We start from the raw sequence: 19262 nt of genomic DNA, 5'->3' as shown, positions 1-19262 counted from the left end.
TATATATTTCGCGTGAAATAAATATAACAATAAATAATAATAAGATAATAACTGTGCAGGAAGATCTTCTTTCCTTGGAAAAGATGAGTAGAGATAATATTCATATTAATATATAAAGCAATAAAAATTGTTGCCAAAGGAGAGTTGAAAATAACATTAAATTAAATTTAATAATTAACATTAAATTTTGTTTGACTAATAAAACTAATTAATAATAATGTTAATATTGTTATTAGCGGATAATAGATAGTTAACAGCATAATTCTATATTTCTCTGTGTGTCTATTCTCTATCAATAATAATATTAATAGAAAATTTTTTTCAACTACGAGTGAAAATAACAAAGGCCCAGACAAAGCGGCACAAAAATAATCAGGGCAAAAATTCAAGGTGTACAAGATAATGATGATAAATCATTTCTCAAATCGTATGCGAAGGTAAAAAAGGAGTGGCCCTATTCTCTCTTTCTCTCTTTCTCTGGCTCTATTCTACTACTATTATATACATATATATATATATTTATCACGCATATACGCGCAAGTACGTGCGCAGAAAGTAATGATCTGAAAAAAATGTTATGCTGCAACGCGTATAAGTCTCGCTTAATCGTTCTAGTGAATTCTTTCCCGCGCACATATGATTGGTTTTTCTGCGATTAAAATGTATTTTCTTGCGGAAAAATAGCAGAAGTACAGTATGTTGAAAAATTATATGTACCTAATAGATCAAACTTTTTTTACTCTTATTTTGCAGCGGACAATTATCTAATATTTTACATTTTAATTTATTTTATTGAGTTCATCAATAAATTATAAATTAAACATAAATAATAAATTGCTTCAAATTTAAAGCAGACTTGAAGCAAGTGAATGCTTGCAATCAGAAGGCTGAGATGCGTTTTATGCGTCGTAAAAATGATCATCGCGAAGTCAGTTTGGCGAAGATCAACCGCTGAGTCAATCAAGACGGATCGACTAATTTATTACGTCCATGAGAGTAAATTTCGTGGTCAAGAGTAATGATCGAGGTCCGTCTCGAGAGAGATATGTTAAAAACCGGTCATCAACGGTGAGAACGGTATTCTCGCTCGATCTCTCAAGATCATGGTCAGAGACCATCGACCATCAACCCGAAGATCAACTGCCTACGCATCTCTACAATTTTATTTTCGGTTTGACATTACATTTCTCTGTATGAAGCTTTAATCGATGTAGTTTCGTTTCTCTGAATCCTTCGATTCGCTCTAATTCCTCTTTAATATATTTTAGACTTTAAACATAAATGAAGCCAGTTTCTTTGTTTAATCTTTTCTTTCACATATGATCAAAATTTTTTAGAAGTAATCGATACACATATTTCAATAAGTGATTGGCATTTTTCAATAATCAATATAAATGAGATATCAATATTTAATATTTTTTTTTTCAATAAATAATTGAGTAAACAAATAATAATAAATAATATTAAAAAAATAATAAGATCTTAGTTTATATATAAATATAAATTAAAGAGAGTTAATATATATACAATAAGAAATGACACAGATTCTATGTTATTTTATTCATTATTATAGCCCTGTTTGTGCAATGCCATGCATTCCAAAATCGAAAGAGAGTTCGTCGGAGTAGAAATTTTTCGTCGTCGATATATCACTTTTGTCGATCTGTCATAGTATACAAGATATTCGCTTTGCTTTCGAACGACTCTCTTCGTTTCTTATTCAAACGACGTATGCTAATCAGTATTCATTCAATCATTTCTCCCCATTTGGGACCATCACCGTGCGGTGTCATTGAACGATAATATCGAAAAACGATATGAGAAGGTATTCCGGATTTCAAAAAAAAAAACGTAAAAACAACCATACGACGATATTTAGCATAAGCAACAAGAAGAAAAACATTAACATATTCATGTCTTCAAACGTATAAAGTATTCTTGAATATCACGTGAGATTAGATCCGCATATTCAAATCAGTGTAGTGGCCATGAACTTCGCGACTTCATGACCACGATAATAATTTTTCGCCAAAAGTCGGAATTTTTTGTTACATTGCTTTAAAAATAATAAAATTAAATTAACTGAATTATCGTTTAAAAAAGTCCGAAAATATCTACACTTGTGTTTGGCATAATTAAGATCATAATTTAAATAAACTGAAAAGTGATAAAAAAATTGCGTCTCATTGTTGTTGGATATTCCAGTGCGTGTCTTTGGCGGGGACATTCCTGCGGTGATTAAATTCGCAAAATGAACAGTAATTTCGACGCAAATTTACGTACGTCTGACGCAAGCCAGGCACAATCTACTTGTGCACGCGTCTCCTGAGGCAATCCTAAGTAAGCCTAATCACAATCTAGCGGTTAAGCGAACTCTGAGAATTCTCGGGAAAGCACTTTCCCAGCAGCGTATTATCATCCTCTTTTTCTTTCTCTTTTCTGCCAGATGGAAAAGGTCAACTCGCATCTTATGCGAGATGTCATTTTTCTCAGGAATAAACAACGCTGCCGATATCAATCTACTCGTTACATTCTCTCAAACTATAGCCAAGCTTCTTTGTCATGTAACGTTTCTTCGCTATATCCAGTCGCGTTTGCTTCGCGAATTTTCCTTTTTTTTTCAGGATACATACATCGCGATAAATCGTTGACAATTGTATCATAAGATTCTCATTCCCTTGGAATACAATTAAAATTAAATAAAAAAGGTTTCACGTTGTATACTCGTGACAAATGGTGAACATTGACCCTTAGCTTCCTCGCTTTCCTGGCCAGAGATCACGGTCGTTCGTAGTGTTTCGTTGGTTTTACTGTAGCGACTTTTCGCCTTTCTCCCGAGGACGGGATTATTTTTAATTGGACATCCCGCATCGTGCGACCTTCCAGCTGATTCCAGCTGCGAGATAAAGGAATCCGGGGCCCTCCTCTCGAAGATCTATGGCCTGTCCCTGCAGCTGCTAATTCATCGCCTGTTAATTTATTTCTCACAATCCGCCCCCTATTATTTTCTCGATCGTCTCTATCTTGATAAGTATTCTTTGAGTTGCAGCAAGATATTGATCGTATTATTTATAGCTGAACAAATTATTAAAGAATAATTGTTATTTAATACAACTTAAAAAAATTTTTTTAAATCATCAATTATATTAAAAATAATAATATTAAATGCTAGATTATATTGTAATACATAAACATAAAATTCTGACTTCATTATTCAAAGTAAGGAGACATTAAAATTCGTTAATAACTCGTATTGCAAGTTTTAATACCTTCTTGCCTCTAAAATCTAATCTCGCTCGATATTTGCTTTGAAAATTTGCCGAGCTTACCGCAAAACCGCGTCGAATTGAATTCCGTCATTAGATTGCTTACGAAACCTATAAGAATTACTCGCGAGAAAGAGAACGCGAAGCTTCAGCGGCTAAGCGGCTGGTTTTACATCGATAAAACCTCTCTCTCGCATATCGGACTTGCAATATGCGGACGAGTTTATTTTTGCGGATGACAAAATGCTTAAACGCATGCGAATCCTTGAAGCGCGATTTATGCCTCTAGTTTCGATTATTTGTTTATCGTTTACCGCAACGGAAGGAGTATCATGAGTCTTTATCTTCACGATTTATGTAATTGTGTATCGTGGTATGACAATTCTACAGCAAAATAATATTTTGTAATCAATTTGAAAAGTCAATGTATGTCTCAAGTAAAAATATATATATGATATAAAATGTATATTAAATTTTGTAAAATAAATGTTAAATAATAGATAATATAAATAATCTTTTTTTAATAAAATAGTAAAATATAAAAATATATAATGTTTCTATTTCTAATCATAATTGAGTTTGTTAAATTCACAGACTATACAAGATTCCTACAAAAATACGAGATATTAACTTTATATTTTCATGTACAATTTTATTATATACAAAAATATTTTCAGAAATAAAATAATTATAAAAATAACTTCATATATAAGCTCTTTCTTGTACATTACTGCTTAAAATTATATTAAATTTCTCGGTAAAAAAAAAATCAGCAAAAAATCTTTCCTCAACAAAAGTATGATTTAAATTTATTGGAATTTTTAAATCATCGATATATTACATTTAAAGGTCCGAAAAAATAAAATCAATTAAACAATATTTTGTTATTTATATTTGCATTCATGAAACAGTTCATTAAAGCAAGATATCCTATAAAAAGGAATTTTATTCCTTATAAAAAGGGAAAAAAAAAGGATCGAAATATATATGTACATGTCAGATAATACCGCAGTTACGTGGTTTAGCAACTTGTACAGGGTGTGTAAATTTCCCTGCATTTTATGGCAGACAGCGTTATTTCTCGATTGCTTCCTGATCGCACATGATCGTGCGCAACCGATCGACCCAGATTCCCTTTTTCTTCTCACCCCGCGTATCTAAAGCGGATCCCCGACGCGATACCGTAAGACAAAAGTCGGCAGATCGGAAGCGGAAGCTTGCGATTTCACACGGAAGCGCGTGTAAATTCTGCGCGAATTTATTTTACTTTCCATCTAGCGTAAGTGGATACGTAACACAACGTCCGCGCATATAAATGTACTTGCACGCTCCGATTCCTGCGAGATCATCGCGCTGGGGAAATGCACTTGCCGCAATCTACTAATCACACTTACCGTAACCGTCTAAGTTTCATTTTTTAAATGAAAGAACGTTATAAAAATTCAGCGATATTAATTGTAAAATTATAAGTTATCTACAGATAATTGTAATTGATTATAATTTAACTATAATTAAAGCATATAAAATAAGAATTAGAATCATATATTATACGATTATTGAATCTTCTTTAAGTCAAAATTTTATATAGATCTATAATTATATCAGTTTTTCTTTCTCTTGCTCTTACAAAATTTAATATATAATAAATTATATAAAATAAATTATATATATATATATATATATATTTATATTTATTATATATATATAATTTATATATATTATTATTATATATTTAATATTATATATATATATATATATATATATATATATATATATATATGAAAAGAAAGAAGATGAAAAGACAGCATTATATTATCTTCAAAAAAAAAGGGCATATTGCAACGCGTTTCTGATCAATGATAAGAGCTATCGCTTTTAAATATAACAAGAGTATCGATTGTAATTAATTAATAAATTTATTAACTGTAAATAAAGATAAAAAATTCATTACGTTCAGGGTTAAAAAAAACTGCGAAATTATTTCCATCTTATAATTACGCCCTTCGCGCTAATCACACGGTACATTATCACGATTAAATCCAGGTTGCGGCAAAAGTGTATCGAAATGCGAGCGAAACGAGAGCAGTGAACGTGCTTTCGCACGTTTGTATGTACCGGTCACGCGCGTGGATATAAAATCACGAGCGGACAATCGGTTGCACGTGTCAGATCAGAATTATCCGCGCGAACCGGGGGTCCCGTCCGCACGTGATCTCGCTTAGAAAGCAAGCCTAGGGTTTCTCAGAGGAATGCTCATTTAGCAATCACTCTACTCGCTGGCCCCGAAACGCCGTCGCGATCGAGTAAACGCGAGCTGAAGGAACGAAGTCGGGAACAACTATGTACCCGAAGTATGTTTCAAACTTTTTAGAAAGAATATCAAGAGTTAAAATTTTATCAACAAGTTATAAATTGAAATCTATTATCGCTTGTCGTATTTAGAAATAATTAATCAATGATAACAGCTTTATTATCCCATATAATTTCTCTCTCTATATAATATATCCTCTATATATTTTTCTCTATTAATTTATTAAATATTATATTATCGTAATGCATACGTGTAATTTTATATAAAATTTTGTTTATAATTCAATAAATTAAAAATCATATGAAAATAATCTAAACTATATCCAGAAAAAACTAGGAATGTGTTGTTTAAAAGACCTATAAATTTTTCATAATAAATAGAATTATAATTATTAATAATAAATAATATGTTCATCGTTTATCACATTATCAGAAATCAGCATATTGAGACGTAGATCCCATTTGGAAAATTTGACTAAATGATAATAATTAAATAATTTAGACAAATCGAATTTTAAGCATTTTTTATGGATACACAAGAGAAAGCTCTTTCATTTAAATTTCTTTAACAGAGATTTAGTTTGACACTTGATAATAAAGATGTTTAATATAGAGAAATTTGCGAACGAAAGAGATTGTGTAGTCTCGAATTAAATTTTCTTGTATATCGAATATAAAGGAAATTTATTCCGAAATATGCTAATCACTATATTTTCGTTGTAGTGGTTCTTGTTTTTTTAGCGTACTCGAGTACATAATGTAACGCAATATAATATAAGTGATATCCCAATTATACAAGCAAAAGCCGGTACAGGTAAGGATGCCGTAGGGAACGTATAAACGATGCAAACAGTTATACACTTTCACTTGAATCTCGTTCAGCTTTACAACTAAGATATACAGGGTGTTCATCCGGTCTTTCGTCGAGGTCACATCTCTCACGAAAAATTATGTTTGAAAAATGACAGTAAACCTTTTTATTCTAATTATAAATAATAATAAATGAAATCAAATATAATAATTAATATATATATATATATATATATATATATATATATATAACAATTAATTAATTCTTAGAATTAATTAATTGTAATTCTTAGTAACAATTAAATAATTCTTAGAATGATCCTTGTTTTCGATTCTTGTTTTTATATTTTAAAGATTAGAAAATGTTAAATGTAAGAAATTTAATAATAATATAAAAAAATATATTATAATTATGTAATCTCTTAGATTAGTTTATCTTCATGATGTATAAGATTTTTCAGTTAAGTTAATCAATTAATTAGTCAATTCGTCTCGGGAATTCTCCTTTCCTCTCCTAATGGCAATTAAAGGTTGAAAATGACTCGCACGAAATTTCGCTTCGGGTGATTTTATTGTTGCCAGCAATAAGATTATTCATCGCTGGGCACATCGCATACGGTGCAACTAAATTCCCAGGCATATCGTGAGACGAGAATGACATTCACTCGTCTATTTACGATGCGCTAAGCGTTTATAAATGATATTTTTAAGATATGTGTACGTTTTTCGCACAATTTTTTCACACCGACGTTTTTTTTAATTAATAAGTCAAAACTAATTTTAAGAATGACGCGCGTTTTTTTAAGAATACTATTCTTATATCGTATAAAGTAGAGAATACTTAAGAGTTCAGTATTATAAAGTTAAATTATATATTATATAATTAAAATTTTATTAAAAAATCTGTTTTTACTGTAACTCTTTTGAATATTTATAATCAAAAAATTAAGTAAAAACGTAAAATATTCTTTTCCTAATAACCTAAGGGAATTAATATTACGATTGAGAAAATCACAACACGAGTTTAAATTAATTTCATTAGGTTCTTCAAAAAGTGGATTAAACCACATATTACACGGATGCCCTCAATTCTTTATCTCATCGAAAGTTTTTATGAAATAGTAGAAATTCATTTCAATCTTTCTTGTAACTGGATCTAAATAGAAGATTTCGCGCGTCGCATCATCTCTCTTCCTATAAATTAAGCGCAAATACGGATGAACATTCTCTCGCGAAGTCGCGCTTTCTCTCGTGTTCAACCTATATGAAAGTGACGCGATTTCTTATTCATTGATTACTCGTCCTATGTTTGTTTATCTTCTTATAAGTCAGAGAAAAGATATGCAATAGATATAATAATAACAATAAAATAAAATAGAAACTTTATTTTTTTAATCCCGAATAATTGACAATAAAAAAAAACTCTTAGATTAAAAATATTAATGTAAATTAAAAATAAATAAAATTATGTTATGATTTAGCGTTAAAAAAATCTAATAAATAAAACATAAAGAAATCTGCATCCTTTCAACTCTGCATTATAACACAATTATGAATTGTATAAAGTCACTCTTATAATATCTCCGTTGAATATTTATCTTAGAGATTTTTCCTATAAACATATAGGTTAAAGTTAATTATAATTATTCTGATTTTTTTTATAGACGTGACTAGAAAAACAAAGGGAGAATTATTTCAATTAATTTACTTTCAGCTAATTAACTTCATTAGCTATAATTAATATTGATGACAGATTGGTTGCTAGTATAAAATTTTTCATTATAAATTGATTAAATTAAAAAAAAAATGTTTCTTTAAACATGTAAATAAAACGCAAAAAAATATTTCTTTAAATATGTAAATAAATATGTAAATAAAAATCAAGATATTATTATTTGTAGATTTCGCGCTGAACACATAGATCCCAATGAAACAGGCACAGAAACTTTTGACACTTATCCTATCACGTGGGGCAGGATTGACAGGAATAACATTGAGGGATATCCATCGATTCTGTACGTACCGAATCACGCAGAATGTTATTCCAGGTTTACGTGATTTAGAGATGCTCAACTCGCTGATAACTCGCGGTGCACGGTACTCGACATGCCAGCTCCCAGCTCACTTCGGACTGACTGCACGGGGCCCGAGGACCTGAGACCACCGTTGCGGGCCCTCACGATCGCGACTTGCTTTCACTTGGCGAGTACCGCAAGCGGTACCGCCGCGTGAATCGTCGATCGCTGATAAAAGACACGGATTCGATATGACTTAATGCGCGTTATTCGCGCGATGCTTTGTATAAAATTCATATACGTCATGAATCAAGTTTATATGTAGTTGTGTGTTTAATTACACATAGATATTATACATAAACACATATTTAATTGTATGTAACATTCAAATATCTCTCGTACTCTTGACATTTTCTTACTATTGTATTTCACGTTTTCGATATTGATATTTCATATTGCTAAAAATATCTCATAATAATCTCGATGTATTTTAATATTGATATCTAATAATCGAGAATAATAACCGAAATGATTTCTATTATTTTAGAACATCATAATATTTTATACACAATTTTTTGTATTATCAAAATATTATATATAATTATTACTACATTATTATAGAACACACACAATCACTGATTGTGTATGCGACATATTGTTGTAAAATGTGAAAATCTCTCATATGATTATATCGCGGGATTGAGGAGAATTGCGAATTTATTTTAAGAAGAAACTTTTTATCATATGATGAGATACGATTGCAATGGGATACATGCAATCTGCTTTTTAATGTAATATATATACAAGATTTTCATAAAAAAATTATACATATATACAAGCACAATATTATCGCGTTAATATTAATGCGATAAAAAAGTTGATATATGAAATAAAATATATATAAGTAGAGCGAATTTGTTGTAAGAAAAAAATTTCTAAAATATAAATATTTAAAAAAAAACCTTCAACATGAATCCTCATCTTCGGTGGGGACGTCTTCACGGTGCTGCTTCGGATTCCATCGACGCCAAAGTAATTCTCTCACTGTAAATTCGGAGAGTATTTCGGGGCTAGTTGCACTGAGATCCTGCGGTACCGATAATGGCCATAAAACTTGAGCAAATAGTATTTCCTGTTGTCCAAACAGTAAGAAGAAAATGTGTACAAAAAATGTAATTGTGTATTTATATCTTATTAAATTATATAAATATACAACTGCTCATACCTTAGCAGCGGTTTCGGAAAGCCTTTGCAATCCAAACAAACTGTTCCATGTGGATTTTGTAGATAAAGTAGAATCTATAACTAAGGAGTCCGCATTTGCTACTTCGACTATGACAATATAAGATGCGTGAAAGAAAGGAGGTCCTTCTTTATAGAGCACTAAAAATTAAAAAAATGTATATATTAGATAATAATAATAAAATTCTCTCCTATATATACATGTGTGTATGTATGTTAATAAATCTTTCAAGGAAGAAAAAATATGAAAATATTTTTATTTTTATCTAAGCAAAGTTATTCATGCATATAACTACTTTTTTAATAATATAAAAACAATTAAATTCTTTTCACAAAAAAAAAAAAAAAATAAAATAAAAATCAACAAAATAATATTATAAGTACATGATGATATTCTTAAACAGAGGAAGAATAAAATATTCTATAAGATAATTTTAAAGAATAAATACTCAAACAATAAATACTAACAAAAGTCACCGCCATATTTCAGGGCAGGCTTGACCACCCATCCTTTGCTCCTATAATAATGATAAACCACATATTTCTGTAAAAAATCTGGTTTCTCCTTGCAAAAGTATAACCATGCGTTATTAATGTCCAATAGATTGCCATCAAAATGAACAACCTGAAGGCAACCTAAACCAAAGAGAAGGAAAAAGGTCTCCTCGAATGTGAGATGTAGAGCCTCTCGAATGGGGAAACCTTCGCTCTCGATTCTCGGTTTAATATCTTTCAAATAGTCCTCAGTATCCGAGTCACTGTCTGGCAAAACCAACAGCTTTTCATGCTGATTATCCTCATTCGCGCAATCGCTTTTGAAATCGTAATAGTTTAATTCGCAAAGTTCTTCCTCCTCTTTCTTCTCTTCTGAATAGTTCTTATCATTAATTTTTGATGAATTTTTGGTATTGTCAAACTTCTGATTATTAACAATAACACACACGTCATCTTCCTCTGCAGAGTCTAGAATAACTTCGTCAATTTCTATGTCATTTATAATTTCATTTTCGTTTCTTTGTTTATTTTTATTTTCATTGCAATTCAGTGGAATCTCGATGACATCTCCGTTCTCTTCCTTGCTATTTGAAATGTTTTCCTCTTCGCATTCAGCACTTGTTTTACTGTCTTCTTTATCACAGATTTTCACTGCAATTTCATAATATATCATTATTTTCATTTTACTTTGTATTTTATATTTAAAATTGATTTTTTTATTATTATTGATTTACAATAAAGTACATTTTACATATCATAAAATGTTGTCCATTCGCACCTTCGTAATTGGAAGAGGCAGAATTCAACTCCTTGACTTCTTTCAGCCATTTTTGCCTACGAAGCCACTGTCTATTCCGAACAACTGGCGGTGTTCCATATCTCGCTTTACCAAAAGATGGATAACTGCGTGACAATGATCCTTTACCAAAAAATCCCTGCAAATAGAAATATATTCTTCATTCATTCTTTTCATATCAAAAATTAATTTTAAAATTTGTCCTTACCATAGAATGCACTGCATTGATTTCTTCAGGTTCAAGTATGCATGACCCCATATCTGTGAGATGTGCTGTATACACTGGCCACTCTTGTGTTTCATCCAATGGAATAGGAAACGGAAACTGTGGTTTCAATTTTGTTCTTTTTTTCTTTCTTGGTTCTCGCAAATTCATGTTTTATTGTATAAATAAGAATCTAAAATTTCATAGTATATATCAGTTACAATATTTAATTAAAGAGATTTTAAATAATCTACACTAAAATTAGATAATATTTTTGTTTGCATTATAATATATATGTTGCATATATAATGTACATAAAAAATATAAATATATGTTAAATAAAATATAAATATATATACAAATAAATATAAATAAAATATGCTAACAAGATACTATAATGAAAAGATACTATAAAGATACAAGATATTATAAAAAGATAAAAGATACTATAAATAAAAAAATTAATTTGTATGTTTACAAAAAGAAACCGGAATGTTATAAAATATACATAATTCTAACGCTAAACATAGTTAATATATTATAATTTTTCTTATTTACGCAGAAACAAAATACCTAACCTATAAAAATAAAAAGTGTTACGGCTTCTTTATATCCAGAATTTTCCTTATAAAAATTTAAAATATATATTTTTCAAACACAACACAATGTATATAAAAACGTTTCTTTATATAAAAACTTATGTTTATATTATTATCAGTTATTAAAAGATGTATATTGTTTTGAACAATAACTAATGATCTCCTGATTTGGTCAAGTCAGGTCAGGTCGGGTTAGATAAGTTAGATAGTACACAATATACATACATCAGTATTTAATTGTATCATTAACAGAATCTGTTTTCAATCCATTTACATCTATTTTTCAACCCGTAACAATAATTTACAATAAAGCAATAATAAAAACGCATTTAATATAAAATATAATCTGGAATTTTTTCCCTCTCTCTGATTAAATATAATCTATTCCTCTGCATTTTAAAGTATATATAAAGTATATATAAAAAGAAAACACATGTATTTCGATATTACACTGTAATTAATCCATAACATTCTGCAACATAGAAATTGGAAGATTCAGCAAAATTTTAACCGATTTATTAAAAAAATTTAATAGTTTCAAGTTAAGTTAATTGATTCTCTTAAGTCTTTAAAAATGCAGATTGAATCAATTGTATCCTTCATAATGTATCAAATATCAAATGTGCAACTAGGCCTACATATTTTTATATTGATTCTTCCAAAATATGAATATAAAAATTAGGCATATAAAAGAAATGTTTTAACACATTTTAAATATTTGATAAAAAAGAAATGCCTTAATTTTTTGAACAATCTATAAATATAAAAAACATACTTTTTATACCTAATATTTCGTGTAATTTTTTTTTATATACCTTTAAATACCTTCATACAATAAAAAACAAGCTTTCTGTACCTAATTTTTCAAACATCCTTTAAATATTTTTTAGATTGCTCCTTTCGCAATTTCAAGCATCTCTGCTATATCGACAATCTTCTCCCGCTTCTTTCCCAGCTTTTTACCACGCTCTTGTTCAACACGATCGATCTTTTGCCAGTCTTCATAAGATACGATCTGAATTCCCTTAGCATTCAAGATATTGTACACACCGTCAAAACCCATTTTATTCTCAGTCGAGGATGCCAGTTCTTTGCATACCAAATTGGCGACTTGAAAAGCATTCGTCATAGTTTGTAGGAGAACGCCGACTGGTCCGGTGGCTGCCCATCCAGCGCTATAGAGATTCCCGTCGACCTTACCGTCCGTATTCACCACGCGTCCCTTGCTCGTGTCAAATGGAATAGAACTATCTATTTGAATAGTTCTAAAACCGATGCTACGCAGAGCCAAACCACATGGGATCGTCTCGAATTCGCCGGTCGCTTCAGCTATCTGATCTTCAATCTTATCTCCTCGCAGATAATTCATTGCGAATCTGACGCTCTGCAACTCATTGTAACCGTGGAATTCGACGGGACTCCGCAAAAAGATCAGATTTACCTCTCTAAATTTAAAAAATATGTCGTCGTTTTCAGGTTCTTCTAAAGACTTCAACATAAGTTCCATTAATCGTTTTCGCGGTCTGGATAAAGTCGGCACGATATCTCGTACGCCTGTGAAATCTTGTGGTCGCCAAACTTTCTTGCACTTTTCCAACTTAAGAAGCTCGCGCAGTTCCTTGATTGTGAATGCCGCTTGCAAAGGCCCTCTTCGTCCAACCATGGAGACTTTTTGAACTTTACTACAAGATAAACGTTCAAGAGCGAACGATGTGATATCGGTGTTCTGAAATAATCGAAAGAGATCGGACATAGCTTAACATTTCAAATTAAAAATTATTTTCATCACGCAATTGATAAAATTAAACGATGATTTTGTTTTAAAATATATAATTCAATATTAGAACTTTTTTTTTATATTATGGACCATAAAATTCCTAATTTAATGGAACATTTATTAGAAATCGAGAGTTACCTTGAGTTTGTCGACAGATGTCAAAAGAATTCTTGTGATATCCATAGCTACATTGCCTTGACCAATAACAATCACTTCCTCTACATCTAAATTAATGTCCAAGTCTTTGTCACTTGGCAGTCCATTATACCAGCCAATGAAACGTCGACCTGATATCATATTGTTTAAGTTTTCACCAGGGATATTGAGCAATTGGTCTTCTGGGGCGCCATAAGTCTAAGATAAAAATAAAAGAGACAATTATTAATTAAACAAAAATATTACGCTAATTTTTTATTACATAATTAATATGGAATAAAAATGGAATAAGATACGGAATTAGATACGTACCAGTAATACAGCATGATAAAAGTCACGTAATTGATCGACGGTAACATCCGTGCCAACATTAACATTGCCTAGAAACTGAACATGTGGATTGGTTGCGATTCTATGGAATCTATTCGTAACATTTTTCACTTCAGGGTGATCCGGAGCAATACCGAAGCGCGCTAGGCCGAAGGGAACAGGTAGTTTCTCCAATATATCGATTCTCACATTGTCTAATTTCTGTTAATCAAAATTAATTATAAATATTTCATGTAATTTTATTTTTTGTGGGAAAAATATTCAAAGTTTAATAAATTAATTTTTTTAACAATTTAGACATGAATAATGTTATTATATATATTTTTATATATATTGTTATTGATTATAATAATTTATTGCTATTAATATAAATTGCTATTTATCTAACTAATCTATTGCTATTACCTTCAATATCTGTTGAGCTGCAAAAAAACCTGCTGGACCCGAACCGACAATGCATACTTTCAGTATGTGCTGTCCGGTGGATAGGAAGCGAATGCAATTCCTAATAAGGTAGCATTTCATCTTAACGTGCAATGGCGTCGATCTAAAATGTGGCACCGGAATTTTTACACAGTTACAATACGCCTCCAAAGACTTCGCCGAGATCTCGTACAACGCTGTTTTGTTATTCCTGAGAAATCGCTCTTTTCTAGAAAGCGAAATCTCGGTTTATACATCAAACATGATCCCAAAACGCCGGTCATCCGTTGTTATGAAACAAACGTGACCTATAAGTGTCGATCTTGAATCTGGAATTATTTATTAATCCGTATTATTTATCGTATTTAAATTATTATCGTGCAAAAATATCAGGTATAAAAAATTATACCACAACAAAATCAGATTCTTTCATTCATATATCGAGATTTTGGATATCATATTTTTTTATATTTATTTAAAATATTAAAGCTATTCTAAATTTTAATTAATAAGATCTTTATAGACTCAAACTTTTCTCGCTATAATTTGCAAGAAAATAAAAAAAATTAAGATTATTTAAAAATAAAAATAAAATAAAAGTTTCTATACTCTTTCGGACATAGAAATGTTTCTCATTTTTAGTCTCTAATATAAATATATAATTACCATTTTTGTTTTGTATTATTTGCCCATACATGCGATCATTTTTTTCCATTAATGACATTTCGTTTTATATCGTACAATTTACAAAGCTTTATATATGTATGTGTTATTCATAATAAAAGATGAAACATTTACAATGCAAACGATATTTATAGATTCACAAATTATTTACAAATTATTTACAATTACATTTAAAAAAGAGAGAATGTATATATAATTTTAATTATAAATATAAGTAAATTTATATTTTTATAATTATACAATCACATCATGTATAGAATTTCTGACGTGATGAGCATACAATTTGATCACCAAGTGATTAAGTTGCATTATCAAGGGAAACTGGTCACATTCTAAAAAAAAATTGCGTTATAAATACCGGGTGTACGTTAATAAAAGTACAAATAAGCGCATTTTTTATACAATTGACAATATTCTTTATTAAAAATAATTTTTCGTTAATAAAAAAAAGTTAAATACTTGCAAACCTATATTTAATACAAAAACTTTAATAAAGAATTGAAGATTAAATATTGATTACAAATTCATTATATATATATATATATATATATATATATATATATATATATATATATACATTAAATATATACATTATATATATACATTAAATTTTCACAGAAAAAATTGTAGCTTATATTACATTTTAATAAAGTAAACAACAATCATTTCAATTTTTAAGGAAGAATATTGCCCTGTTTATCAAATATGCTTATTTCCGAACATCAATATAAAACTTAAAACATACTGAATGAGATTTTATATCTGTACACGCTAACAAAATTAATGAAATGAATTTTTTTTTGTTTTTATGTGTTTGCAAATCTTACCATATAAAATCGTTATGGGTATTATCGACCAGACTGTCATATTATCTTTGCGTGCATTATTCGACGCAGTAAGTATTTCGCGCAAATCATTCAATATTTTGTCATTATGTCTATAAGATTCCAATTTTATGCGATAGCCTTCGTTGTCATGAATTTCTATCGTAATCTTATCGAAGAAACCACCCAGAAGATGTAAGAGACCGATGTTCAACTGTGTTAGCAAAGAGTAGCCGATGAGAACGAGTGTTTGTCCTGTTCGAAACTTTTCTAATCGATCGTAAATTTCAGCGATTATCTGATGACTATCGTAATCGCGAACGAATTGGAAACTCAATATCTCGTGAGTTGGATCAATTCGCTGCGTCTGCTCTCTTATAATTTCTGTCGTTGGAAAACATACACTAGAGCGCGTGTCTCGTACTATATCGTTAATTTTGTTTAATATCTGGTGAATTTTGGAGTCACAAAAGTGCGAGCTGCGTATTTTGTTAAATGATCTTCCCGTTTGTATCTCTAAAGTTTCTGGCGGTGTCCGTAAATGCCACTACAAAAGGAAAACAATCATGTTGTAGATGTATCCGTTTTTTTTTTTTTCAAAAAATGCAATAAATAAAAATTTTTCATTTTTTCAAGTAATAATATACAAACTTCTAATAATTCCTTCACACACAATAAACATAACTGTGATATAGTTAGAGAATATAATTATTATAAAATTATAATAATTCTGGATCGTCGTTTTTCAATTGCTGGGTTTAATTTTCAAAAATTTTTAGTCACAAATTGTGAGATATATCTTTTTTCAATTTGCGATTTATACAAAAACACGCAGTTAAAGAGTTTGCTTACAGTGTAAGATTTTTCTGCTGGCGAGTCGATCTCCATTGCTTCGTTACATATCTGCAATAAATGTTCTCGCGGTTCTAAATCTTGCTTCTTGCAACGCTCGTTGTAAGAATCGACACGCCATTTTTTATTCATGAAACCACTGTTGCTCTTCTCTAATATCTCCCGGCCGACTATCTTATTCACGGAATCTATTCGACTCAATCTGTAATCTTTAAGATATTTATTAGCGACAATCCGCTTGACGTGTCTCAGTTCAAAGGGGATTTCATTGGATCTTTCCGCGCGAAACATGCTTATGTTATCTTTTATGACTTGATACTGATGATGCTTGAAGAACTCGCTGCATTCCTCAAGTTTCCGCAGAAAATCACCCGGTATATCACGCAGATAAAACATCGCTTTTGTAGGCGACACGTTGCCGCAGTGCTGCCTAAGTATATTCAAATACGGTGCTACGTAATCTCTGCCTTTGAAATTTATACAGACGACATACATTTCCGAATTTCCTGGTTTGCTAGACGCCGGCTTCGTTACGATGACCCGTTGGAAGGCGCAAGATAGCAGATACATAAGGCATACGGATTGATGCTCGAATAAGGTAAAGAGCTTCAGAAGAAAATTACCACCCTTTTGCAAGAGGTGCATACAAGTCACCGTTTCGCATAAGTGCAATTGTGCTACGGCGCTTTCTTGCTCTCCCGGCACATCCGTGCAATCTATACTTCCATCCGCGGTGATCAGAAGGATTCGTTTTCCTCCATCGAGAAGTTTGCATCTCTTTACCAGAACGTCTAGATTTCTAAGATCCATGATATCGCCCGTATTATCGGCGCCGAAGCACCAATGCTTCAGCGTATACCTGATGAATCTGTCATCGGCGACCATCCTGTCGTATGAATTTCCCTCGCAGTAAGGATTTAATGTGGTGGCCAACCAATTCCATTGCACATCAGGCGCATTTGTCTTTAACCAGTGATTTAGGGCAGTCACAAAGGCGCCTGGTGCTTCGCACAGATGGACAGAAATGAAATTATTACCGTTTTCTTCGCGACGAATCTCATTTAATGGAATCAAGAAAAAGTTAGAAGCGATCTCATAGAATTTACACCAGGCTTGAGTCACGAGTTCTCCTTGTACGTTCCTTTTCACAGAGCTCACGATGTCGCCCGCTTTGTTCATCTGGTGCGTATGCTGCTGCCATTCGTACAGATTGAAATTGTTGAGGCGACTCTTCATCTCGTTTAGACTATCCTTCAATATTTGTAAATTATCCAGCCGCCATGGCGGTTCCTTAAACATAGACTCGGGCTCGGGTAATGTATATGTTTGTCTTTGCCCTTGACTGACATCCGAAATTGTGAAGTGCTTTTTAAATAATGTTTCTATATACCTTAGCTTATCACGTTTACTTTCATCAACTTTTTTATTCTGTGATAGCTTTTGTTGTTTCATAGAAAAATTGTTCCCCTTTTCTTCCGTCATGATGTAAAATGTACAATTAATATGGAAATATAGCAGACTGATTGAAAAGTACTTTTATCCTTGCATATATTTATATGATATTATTTTTTATAATTCACACAGTATTCTTCTTGCAATTTACTAGCCACTGTTTTTTCGCTTTCTTGATCCTGGAAGTTGCAGTTGTTTCAAAGTTCATTATATATTTGTTATAGCATGATATCGAAGGTTGAGCAGATATTTTGTTAAAGTAACTTTGTATGTAAAATATGCAAAAAATAAAACTATGATTTGCAAGCAAATAGTGTTTTCCAATCAAATAAAGTCATGTAAAACACATATGATAAAATTGGAAAATTTCTAAAATTCAATATTACACAGATAATACTAGATAATACAGGTGATATTAAATTTATTATATAATTAATGTTGTAATTAATGTATTTAACTGTACATTGTTCTTCTTTCAGTTACATTTTTGCATTTTCAGTGCCTAAAATAAATCTATTTCATTTATTTGCGTTCTCTCATTTCCCCCGTTCTGTTTATTATTTATTTATTTAAAAACCGTATACTTAATTTCGTGTTTAATAGAATTCAAGAGAATGCATCTCCAACAAGCAGATTTTGTGTTGAAAATAAAAAGAGAAAAATAATGTGTTACTTAGATTAAGTTAAGTGCAACTAAGAGATATTAATTAATGAAATTTCATTAAGATTCCTAGAAAAACCTGTTGCTTATATCGAGAGGTTTATTTATAATTTTGAGGTTAGTTATACAATGTACCGTCGTGTCAGCTGACGTATGAGCAAAAAGATATGACTCACCTTCTCGGGAAAGCAGATATCGCCATACAGTTCAGCTGCGCACAATATTTTTTCTAAACTAGGTCGAAATATTATCGTCTCTACTATCTCCCGACGAAAATACAAATTTTTTTACACATATATTACATCACACACATTGTACGTTATCGCGACTCGTGGCGATATTTGTGAACATCACGATCCGTGACG

General features: G+C 30.8%; 3 protein-coding genes across 8 annotated transcripts in view; all 3 read right to left on the bottom strand.

Moving 5' to 3' along the window:
- LOC126854418 (uncharacterized) overlaps nt 1-8558 on the bottom strand; it is a 19340-nt gene extending 10782 nt beyond the window's left edge. For 2 of the 3 annotated variants that reach the window (XM_050601131.1, XM_050601133.1), the window contains exon 1: nt 8406-8554. The gene's annotated coding sequence lies outside the window, so the exon portion shown is untranslated. Of the gene's footprint in view, nt 1-8405 lie in introns of all 3 variants that reach the window. The other variant, XM_050601132.1, reaches the window with a different exon arrangement.
- Nucleotides 8483-12734, bottom strand: LOC126854424 (tRNA-splicing endonuclease subunit Sen2). Of its 3 annotated transcripts, XM_050601142.1 has the most exons (7): nt 11718-11907; nt 11143-11332; nt 10917-11073; nt 10112-10789; nt 9627-9784; nt 9364-9533; nt 8483-8629 (listed from the first exon to the last, which is right to left on the bottom strand). In XM_050601142.1, exons 2-6 carry the CDS (start codon nt 11308-11310, stop codon nt 9366-9368), a joined length of 1329 nt encoding a protein of 442 aa, XP_050457099.1. In that variant the 5' UTR covers nt 11311-11332; nt 11718-11907; the 3' UTR covers nt 8483-8629; nt 9364-9365. The 3 variants fall into 3 exon arrangements, with proteins under 3 accessions (XP_050457099.1, XP_050457100.1, XP_050457098.1); XM_050601143.1 differs by lacking the exons at nt 8483-8629; nt 11718-11907 and adding an exon at nt 12595-12734 and having other exon boundaries at nt 9118-9533; XM_050601141.1 differs by lacking the exon at nt 8483-8629 and having other exon boundaries at nt 9118-9533.
- Nucleotides 11957-19262, bottom strand: LOC126854419 (NADPH:adrenodoxin oxidoreductase, mitochondrial). 2 transcript variants are annotated; one of them, XM_050601134.1, is made up of 5 exons: nt 19074-19262; nt 14407-14753; nt 13984-14202; nt 13654-13869; nt 11957-13464 (listed from the first exon to the last, which is right to left on the bottom strand). In XM_050601134.1, exons 2-5 carry the CDS (start codon nt 14524-14526, stop codon nt 12625-12627), a joined length of 1395 nt encoding a protein of 464 aa, XP_050457091.1. In that variant the 5' UTR covers nt 14527-14753; nt 19074-19262; the 3' UTR covers nt 11957-12624. The 2 variants fall into 2 exon arrangements, 1 of the variants encoding a protein (XP_050457091.1); XR_007688104.1 differs by lacking the exons at nt 11957-13464; nt 13654-13869; nt 13984-14202 and adding exons at nt 15091-15440; nt 15936-16479; nt 16785-18415 and having other exon boundaries at nt 14535-14753.

The sequence above is a fragment of the Cataglyphis hispanica genome, chromosome 14 (genome assembly GCF_021464435.1).
Source record: "Cataglyphis hispanica isolate Lineage 1 chromosome 14, ULB_Chis1_1.0, whole genome shotgun sequence".
NCBI classification, from domain to species: Eukaryota; Metazoa; Arthropoda; class Insecta; order Hymenoptera; family Formicidae; genus Cataglyphis; species Cataglyphis hispanica.
The sequence above is the reverse complement of the archived record's forward strand: the minus strand, read 5'-3'. Positions and strand labels throughout refer to the sequence as shown.